The sequence below is a fragment of the Bos indicus x Bos taurus genome, chromosome 21, assembly GCF_003369695.1.
Source record: "Bos indicus x Bos taurus breed Angus x Brahman F1 hybrid chromosome 21, Bos_hybrid_MaternalHap_v2.0, whole genome shotgun sequence".
Classification (NCBI taxonomy): Eukaryota; Metazoa; Chordata; class Mammalia; order Artiodactyla; family Bovidae; genus Bos; species Bos indicus x Bos taurus.
The window spans coordinates 27,214,069-27,223,589 of NC_040096.1; the positions used below are offsets into that span (position 1 = coordinate 27,214,069).

Below are 9,521 nucleotides of genomic sequence, written 5' to 3' on the forward strand. Positions count from 1 at the left end.
TTTACGATTAGGCAGTGGAATAGATTTAAGGGCCTAGATCTGATAGATAGAGTGTCTGATGAACTATGAACGAACATTCGTGATATTGTACAGGAGACAGGGATCAAGACCATCCCCAAGAAAAAGAAAAGCAGAAAAGCAAATGGCTGTCTGAGGAGGCCTTACAAATAGCCGTGAAAAGAAGAGAAGTGAAAAGCGAAGGAGAAAAGGAAAGATATACCCATCTGAATGCAGAGTTCCAAAGAATAACAAAGAGAGATAAGAAAGTCTTCCTCAGTGATCAGTGCAAAGAAATAGAGGAAAACAACAGAATGGGAAAGACTAGAGATCTCTTCAAGAAAATTAGAGATACCAAGAGAACATTTCATGCAAAGACGGGCACAATAAAGGACCAAAATGGTATGGACCTAACAGAAGCAGAAGATATTAAGAAGAGGTGACAAGAATACACAGAAGAACTGTACAAAAAAGATCTTCACAACCCAGATAATCACGATGGTGTGATCACTCACCTAGAGCCAGATATCCTGGAATGTGAAGTCAAGTGGGCCTTAGGAAGCATCACTATGAACAAAGCTAGTGGAGGTGATGGAATTCCAGTTGAGCTATTTCAAATCCTAAAAGATGATGCTGTGAAAGTGCTGCACTCAATATGCCAGCAAATTTGGAAAACTCAGCAGTGGCCACAGGACTGGAAAAGGTCAGTTTTCATTCCAACCACAAAGAAAAGCAGTGCTAAAGAATGCTCAAACTACCACGCAATTGCACTCATCTCACATGCTAGTAAAGTAATGCTCAAAATTCTCCAAGCCAGGCTTCAGCAATCCGTGAACCATGAACTTCCAGATGTTCAAGCTGGTTTTAGAATAGGCAGAGGAACCAGAGATTAAATTGCCAACATCCATTGGATCATTGAAAAAGCAAGAGAGTTCCAGAAAAACATCTATTTCTGCTTTATTGACTATGCCAAAGCCTTTGACTGTGTGGATCACAATAAACTGTGGAAAATTCTGAAAGAGATGAGAATACCAGACCACCTGACCTGCCTCCTGAGAAATCTGTATGCAGGTCAGGAAGCAACAGTTTGAACTGGACATGGAACAATAGACTGGTTCCAAATAGGAAAAAGAGTACGTCAAGACTGTATATTGTCACCCTGCTTATTTAATTTATATGCAGAGTACATCATGAGAAACGCTGGGCTGGATGAAGCACAAGTTGGAATCAAGATTGCCAGGAGAAACATCAATAACCTCAAATATGCAGATGACACCACCCTTATGGCAGAAAGTGAAGAAGAACAAAAGAGCCTCTTGATAAAGTGAAAGAGGAGAGTGAAAAAGTTGGCTTCAAACTCAACATTCAGAGAACTAAGATCATGGCATCCGGTCCCATCATTTCATGGCAAATAGATGGGGAAAGAGTGGAAACAGTGGCAGACTTTATTTTGGGGGGCTCGAAAATCACTGCAGATGGTGACTGCAGCCATGAAATTAAAAGACACTTGCTCCTTGGAAGGAAAGTTATGACCAACTTAGACAGCATATTAAAAAGCAGACACATTACTTTGCCAACAAAGGTCCGTCTAGTCAAGGCTATGGTTTTTCCAGTAGTCATGTATGGATGTGAGATTTGGACTGTGAAGAAAGCTGAGTGCCAAAGAATTGATGCTTTTGAACTGTGGTGTTGGAAAAGACTCTTGAGAGTCCCTTGGACTACAAGGAGATCCAACTAGTCCATTCTAAAGGAGATCAGTCCTGAGTGTTCATTGGAAGAACTGATGTTGAAACTGAAACCTCAATATTTTGGCCACCTGATGCGAAGAGCTGACTCATTTGAAAAGACCCTGATGCTGGGATATATCGAAGGCAGGAGGAGAAGGGGATGACAGAGGATGAGATGGTTGGATGGCATCACCGACTCAACGGACATGAGTTTGGGTAAACTCTGGGAGCTGGTGATGGACAGGGAGGCCTGGCGTGCTATGGTCCATGGGGTTACAAAGAGTTGGACACGACTGAGCGACTGAACTGAACTGAAGGATGCCAAGAACCCTGGTCAGTAACAGCAGTGGGGACAGTTCCTAACCCAGGCCTCGTCACAGCCCAGCCTCTCTACAGGTAACAAATACATGCTCTGTCCTCCCAGATCGGTGGCTGTAGGTCCAAACCCAAGGCTGGAGTTCCCTGATTTCTCTGCCTCAGCAACACTCCCTCGGCCCAGAGCAGTCAGGGTCCACTGCTCTCTCTGCCTTCCATAGATCTGGTGAGTCTCCGCAGGTCCAATTACTGGAGTAATGCTCCAGTAGTTTCTCAAGGTAATTGGGAGGAGACAGGTGACAGGGAGGAGACAGGTGACAGGGGATGACAAATGCAGGTCTTGAAGGGCGAGCTGTTCTCCGAGAGATTGATGGCTGGCCTGGGCCTCCCTGGTATCGGCGTCTCAGAGCCCTGGCTACACTTACGGAGGAACGCCTGGTTCATTCCTTGAATCCTGACTGAAAAGTTATCATTTGCTTTGCTCTCCCCGCAGGTTAAAAAAGACTCACCCTCTTACAGTTCAGATAATCATTAATCATCAGAGTTTCTGTATGCTTTTCAAAATTCTGATAGAATACATGACTTAGATTTTTTTTTTTTTGATGTGGACCATTTTTTAAAACTTTATTAATATGTTACAATATTGCTTCTGTTTGGGGGTTTTTTTTGGCCCCAATGCAGTGGGATCTTCGCTCCTTGACCAGGGAAGGAACCCACAGCCTCTGCTTGGAAGGCAAAGTCCCAGCCACTGGACCACCAGTCAAGTCCCTACACGACCCTTTGTGTTTTTTTGAAATAGAGTTGATTTCTGGAGAAGGCCTTGGCAACCCTCTCCAGTATTCTTGCCTGGAGAATCCCATGGACAGAGGAGCCTAGCAGGCTACAGTTCTTGAGGTCACAAAGAGTCAAACAGGGCTGAAGCAGATTAGCACACACGCTCTTGCAATAACCACCTGGTGCTATCGGGGCCCTTACCTCAGCGCCCTCAGCTTCTGCCCCATGGTCCAGGGTCGACAGCGAATGTTTGCCATGAGATCTTTCTGGAACTGTATGTTCTGAAAGATTTGTTCTGGATCATGGCTGTCCCCCGTTTCATCCGCAGTAAAGCTGTCCTCCAAGTTGCTGAATGGATCAGGGCATTAAGGAGGAAATCGGATTAGTAGAATTACTTCCCGCCAAGATTTTGCCCTGGGTAAGTTCAGCCTCTTGCTCTCTGGGGGTCATCTGTATGAAGCTGGTGTGTGTGGAAGAAGAGGAGAGGGATCTGGGGTGTTGGAGAGAGAATCCAGTAGTGTTAGCAGCCACTGGAACACATTCACTGACTTTGATGGGTCAGTGAAAAACAAAAGCTTCGAAGGATAAAAGATGCTATCAGAAGCTGTCGTCAAAGGAACCAAGAAAGTACTTATGTAGGATTCCTGAAGAGCAGCATCTTTGGTGGCAAAGCATAAAGAAAGGACTCCTCCTGCCCCCTAATTCTGGATGTAAAATAAATAAAAACCAAACTGTCTCATCTAGAGAGCACCCCCAGGCCGCACTCCTGCTTGGATTCATTTGAAATCTGAGATAAGGATGGGAAACAGGCAGCCGTTTCTGTGAACAAATTAGCTAAACAAATTTACACAGGCAAATATTTCAGGATATTAGTTACTCTCTAAGGAGAACAACTTTCCAAAGTGTAGCAACATTTATTCCCAGTGAAAATGAATACACTAATTCTAATGCAAATTGTTTTCTGTAATGTTACATATTTTTTATCTATTGGAATATAATTGCTTTACAATGTTGTGTTAGTTTTGTAACTGGGAAAGGTTAATTTTGAATTTATGTTGGAACTGCCTCTGTGACTTTAACCCTTTTTTGTTATTAAACATACATAATGGCCTGCCTGAGCCGCCCACCTGTGAAAGACTGCAAGGAAGTGAAACTAACACATCCCCCTGCCTGAGGCTTGCCATTCTAGAGGATATTTGTAAGGATTGAAGTCTTTTTACTTTTGTTTCCTCACTTCCCCCCATCTCTGATCAAGGAAAGGACCTGGCAACCAAGTCGTAACTAGATGGTTATTTTGAGGCACTAGCCTGCCATCTTCTCCGATAGCCCACTCTCCTCAGTTAAAATCTGTTCCTTGCCTCAACCCCTCCTCTCTCAGATTCATTGGGCTGGCGTTTGGCAAGCAGAGTCAGCTTGGACTCCATAACGGTTTCTGCTCTACAATGAAGTGAATCAGCTTAAAGTATAGAATATATCCCCTCCCCATTGGACCGTGCCCCGTGCCCCCGGCCCCAACCCACCCATCCTTGTAGATCATCACAGAGCACCTGAGCTGAGCTTCCTGTGCTTAATTCAAAAGGACACATGTACCGTAAAGCAACTTTTCAGGAGGGGATAAAGAGTATTGTGCTATGGCTATTTCTTCAAGGAAGCACTTAAAGGTAAGGGGAAATAATTCCTTTGTTTTTTCTAATTCAGGTTGTTTTTACTTACTCCAAGGAGAATTTTCTCCAGCTTCTCTGAATTTATGGAGGTTTTAATATATCTTTGTAAATGTTTAACAAATTCAAGTAACACTCCCCCACTTCTAACTAGTCTATATTCCAACAGAAACCTCATTTATTATGACAGATGTATTGTCTGTTACTCTCGATACATCAGCTCTCTCTTGATATTGCTGATGGAGTAAAAGAGAAGAGAAAACAGATAAAGCACGACTGTGGGTTTGGCCAGCAATAAAGGCAGGTTGGGGTATAAGCTTTTTGATGCTGATCAGAAGCAGGTAGACACTACCCTCTGTGCCCATGGCTGAGGCTGTCTTCCTTGACGGATGAAGACCTGGATAAGGGAGTTTCTGAGCTTATTCTGAAGGAGAACCCAGGAAGATGGGCACTTGGTCCTCTGGAGAGATGCAAGCAAGGGGGACCCAGGCTTTTCCTCCTCACACACCTGCCTTCACTGCACAGTGGATGGGCGGGACGGCTCACCTGAGCAGCAGGGACTCCTGATAGAAGTAGTGCTGGTTGGCATTTCTCCGGATGCTTCTAAAACGCTGGGATGCCTTCGGTGGTTTCATGGGAGCCAGCTGGCTGCCAGGGATCAGGAGAGGTGGGCAGGGCGCTGAGAAGCAGGCAGGCAGGAGTCTGCTGTGCGAGTTGCTCTGCCCTCCAGTTCTCAGGAGCAGGACTGTGCGTCTGCAGTGATGCTGTGAGCAGAGAAGCCAGGAAGCCACTCATGCATATGCATGTTAAGGTGGCTGTAGCAGCAGAGACTGGCTGGAGTTAAGACAGCCAAAGGCAAGAGGCTTGACCAGGTGATCTAAGACCACTTGGTGCTGCCCAAATAATCACGTGGGTGACCCCTTGTGCCAGAAAGGGCTCTGCTGTTTGCAAAGCACTTTATATCTGTTACCATGACTGGTGTTCAGAAAATATTTAGGGAGGATGCAAGGCATAGCTTGTTTGTTTAGTTTTTTAATTATCAATAAAAAAGTTTAGAGACAGTAAGAATCTTGTCGTGTCCATGTAATGGGAAAAATAAATCTGACTCCATATTAAATCATTTCTTTTATTTTAACCTTTGTATTCTATTGTGTTAAGAATGTTGCCTATAGCTTGAAATACACAGGAGAGCCCATTCTCAAGGCTCTGACCTTTAAGGGTGTAACACTTTTCCATTCCTATAGAGATGAAAAGTTGCAGAACAGAGAACAGTTTCTCCTGTTGGAGATCTATAGAATACTTGATCTATCTGGGAACAAAGGACTCCTACACCAAGACTTTGCAATAATGAACCATGCCTCCTCCCTTGTGTGCGCTGTCACTTCAGTCACCTGCGATTCTTTGTGACCCCTTGGATGGTAGCCTGCCAGGCTTCTCTGTCTATGGGATTCTCCAGAAAGAATACTGGAGTGGGTTGCCCTGCCCTCCTCCAGGGGATCTTGCCCCAGAGACTGAACTCCCAGAGAACACTTCTCATAAGAGAAGTGTCTCTTACGTCTCCTGCATTGACAGGCGGTTTCTTTACCAGGGGATCTTGCCCCCAGAGACTGAACTCCCAGAGAACACTTCTCATAGGAGAAGTGTCTCTTACGTCTCCTGCATTGACAGGCGGTTTCTTTACCACTAGCTCTACTTTACCACTCTTTACCACTACCACTATTCTCAGCTTAATTTTTCTGTTTTGAAAAAAGTCAAACCTACAGAAATGTTGATAGAACAATACAAAGCATACAAGTACTGTATACTCATAACCTAGACCCACCAATTGCTAACGTTTTGTCACATTTGCTTGATTTTTATCTATACATTTCCCCCCTACACCATTTAAAAGTAACTAGAGGGGACTTCCCTGGTGGTCCAGTGGTTAAGACTCCATGGTTCCAGTGCAGGGGATGCAGGTTTGATCCCAAGTCGGGGAATTAGATCCCACATGCCATGCGGTGCAGTCAAAAAAAACTATCCAAAAAGTGGGCTTTCCAGGTGGTGCTAGTGGTAGAGAACCTGCCTACCACTGCAGGAGACATGAGAGATGCAGGTTCCATCCTTGGGTCGGGAAGATCCCCTGGAGAAGGAAATAGCAACCCACTCCAGTATTCTTGCCTGGAGAATCCCATGGACAGAGCGGCCTGGTGGGCTACAGTTCATGCTGTCGCACAGAGTCAGACATGACTGAAGTGACTTAGCACAAATGCACATCAAGAAAGTAACTTAGAGAGGGTAAGAAACTTGTCCCTGTTCGTGTAATAGGGAAGAATAAATCTAACTCCATATTAGATTTGTTTCTTTCAAACAAGATGAATTATTTAACTTTTGAATTCATCTATAAGTCCAGGACTTTCCAATAGTTTCACCACATAAACCTCCATTTAAAAAAAAAATTGACACAAGAAATTATTTGCTTGCAGTAAGGTTGGTTGAACTGAACTAGAAAAGGCCCTTTCTGTTGAAGACTCTGCATTGTCAGTACACTAGAGACACCTGAGTCATGGAATGGGCCAAGCACTAGACAACCGGGCAGAAAGGAAATCTGCTAGCAACTCCAGGCTTGGGGCTTAGGAGGGGGACTGCATTCATGCATTCTTTTATTCATTTATTAGCAAGTCATTAGATTCCTCTTTCTGTCTGTCATGCATGGGTCTGACAAACAAAGCCAGAACCCTAGCCTGGGATCTTGGGGTTCAGGGGCTGCCAGACAGGTGTTTAGATCCCCGGGCTCAGGGTCTGGGAATGAAACAGAGGCCTGGGCACCAGAGCTGGCCCTCACTCAAGATGGACTTGTGGCCTTGTGACATCTGGTCACCTGTCTGTCAATCTCCCTGAGGTCATTTGACCTGATAGTCCACCTAGTAATACTAGATAAAATCTGTGTTTATCAAATGGACAAAATGGCATATATAGTAGAATTGCTTCTGTTGGTTGGTTTGTGTGTGGTTTTTTTTTTTTTTTAGGAAACGGCAATCCATTCCACTGTTCTTGCCTGGGAAATCCCATGGACAGAGGAACCTCGCCGGCTACAGTCCATGGGGTCACAAAGAGTCGAACACGACTGAGCGACTATATATATATACACATGTATATATATATTTGTGTTTTTAGAGGGGTGAAATTGAAAGTGTTAGTCACTCAATCGTGTCCAACTTTGCGACCCCGTGGATTGTATTCCGCCAGCTTCCTCTGTCATTTAGAGAGATAGGAAAAGGTAACGATAGCAAATTTTAAAGGATTCTACAGGGATTTATTAAAACAAATTATGATGTGTTTTTTGAATATTGGTAGAATGAGCTTTAATGTGCTCCGATGTGTGTGTGGTCTTTTTATGGTTTCCTTCTCCTGATTTTTAAAATTCTTTTTGAGTCCACCGGACAGTCATTGTGGCAATGAGCACAAGGTGAGGGGGTCGTTGCCGCTCCTTAGTCCCAGCACAAGGGACTCAGATTCACACACACTCCGCTCTTGTCCTGCCTAGTTCCTCTCTGGGCCTCAGCTCCTCTGGGCTCACCAGGGCTGGTTAGAAAGGAAGTGCAGGCAGATGTTAATTTCTGAGAGCTGGGAATAAATGACTGGGCTTGCATCTGACTTCCTCTGACAATCTGATTAGCGGCTTTAGATGTGCTGGATGGTTTTAAGTTAAGCCAGCATGTGTATGTAGATAAATGACTAAAAATCCCTCCAATGCTAATAGTGGAAACACTTTAAAAAATCATAAAGGATCCAATGTCAAGATGCACTAAAACCATTATTTTCTAGATCGACTGCTTACAAGTTCTGGGTGGTGTGAGAAGGAGGAAGATAAACAATATTGAAAAGGAGAGAAAAATCACGTGGAGGTCTATTTGTATAACATACAAATCCTTTTCAGTTGGAAATAAAAATAAAAATTTGTTATAAATGCCAGGAGGTTTTAACAGAAATCATGAGGCGGCTTAGTTTACAGGCAAAACAACATTCATTCCCTTCATCATCTACAAAAGGCATTCCCCACCCCACCACGCCCCACTTGCTGCTAAGTGAATACTAATACCCCTAAGGTACCATCTGAGTCCTATCAGCAACGCCAAGCTCCCTTTTCTAAGTTATCAAATGTTTAGCTCTGCATTTTACAAGAGAGACGTTTCCATTTTTGAGATATATTTACGTGCCTGTTATATTGTCTGAGTGACACTAAAAGCTTTTGTTTGAAGTTTAGAATTACAATTTGGGCCCAGAAAATGTTATTTAGGGGAGACGTTCAAGAATTGTTTCCAGTTTTCCAATTAACAAGGGAATTTGTTGAGACATGAGAGCAAATTACTGTTGTTGAATTCCTCCTGAAATCATCTCCTGCAGATTGAAGTTGAAACTGAGCAGATATGAAACTGAGATTTCCATGAGGGAGATTGCGATACTTTGTTACTCATTTAGTTATGAGAGGCTGACCACAGGGCAGGAGGGTGGGGCTGTCCTCTGCTACACTTGCCCCTGCAGTTAAGTGAAGACAGATTGTCACCACCCCAACAGAATCCTGTGGACGAAGGCAATGACTGTTAGAGGGGTTGCAACTGGGATATGAAAATAGAGATCTCCTATCCTGCTCTGCAGTTGTGCTTCCTCAAAAAAAAGAAATTCTTTTTCGTAGATGATTATATCTAAACACATAAACTGTCCTAAGGGGACTTTCCTGGTGGTTCAGTGGTAAAGAGTCTGCTTCCCAATGCAGGGATGCAGGTCCGATCCTTGGTCGGCGAACTAAGATCTCAAGTGCCATGGGGCAAATAAGTAGGCATGTCACAGCTAGAGAATTTCGTGCATCACAACTAGAGAAGCCTAAAACAAGACCCAGCACAGCCTAAATAAATAAATATTTTTTAAAAACAATAAAATTAAATTAAAGAAATAAAAGCCAAGTGAAAATTGTACCTAGATTATTGATGACCCACTATGGGTTAGTAGTTTATCTATGATGTATCCTTAAAAAGCTCACTGAAATATGGGTTATGTGACTGATACT

At 43.7% G+C, this 9,521-nt stretch overlaps 1 protein-coding gene across 1 annotated transcript in view; it reads right to left on the bottom strand.

Moving 5' to 3' along the window:
* TMC3 (transmembrane channel like 3) overlaps positions 1–5,182 on the bottom strand; it is a 53,860-nt gene extending 48,678 nt beyond the window's left edge. The window contains exons 1-2 of the mRNA XM_027521696.1: positions 5,021–5,182; positions 3,015–3,161 (exon numbers count right to left, since the gene is read on the bottom strand). Coding sequence (XP_027377497.1) covers positions 3,015–3,161; positions 5,021–5,109 — 236 coding nt within the window. The 5' untranslated portion in view covers positions 5,110–5,182. The remainder of the gene's footprint in view (positions 1–3,014; positions 3,162–5,020) is intronic.
* Between the last annotated feature and the right edge of the window lie 4,339 nt (positions 5,183–9,521).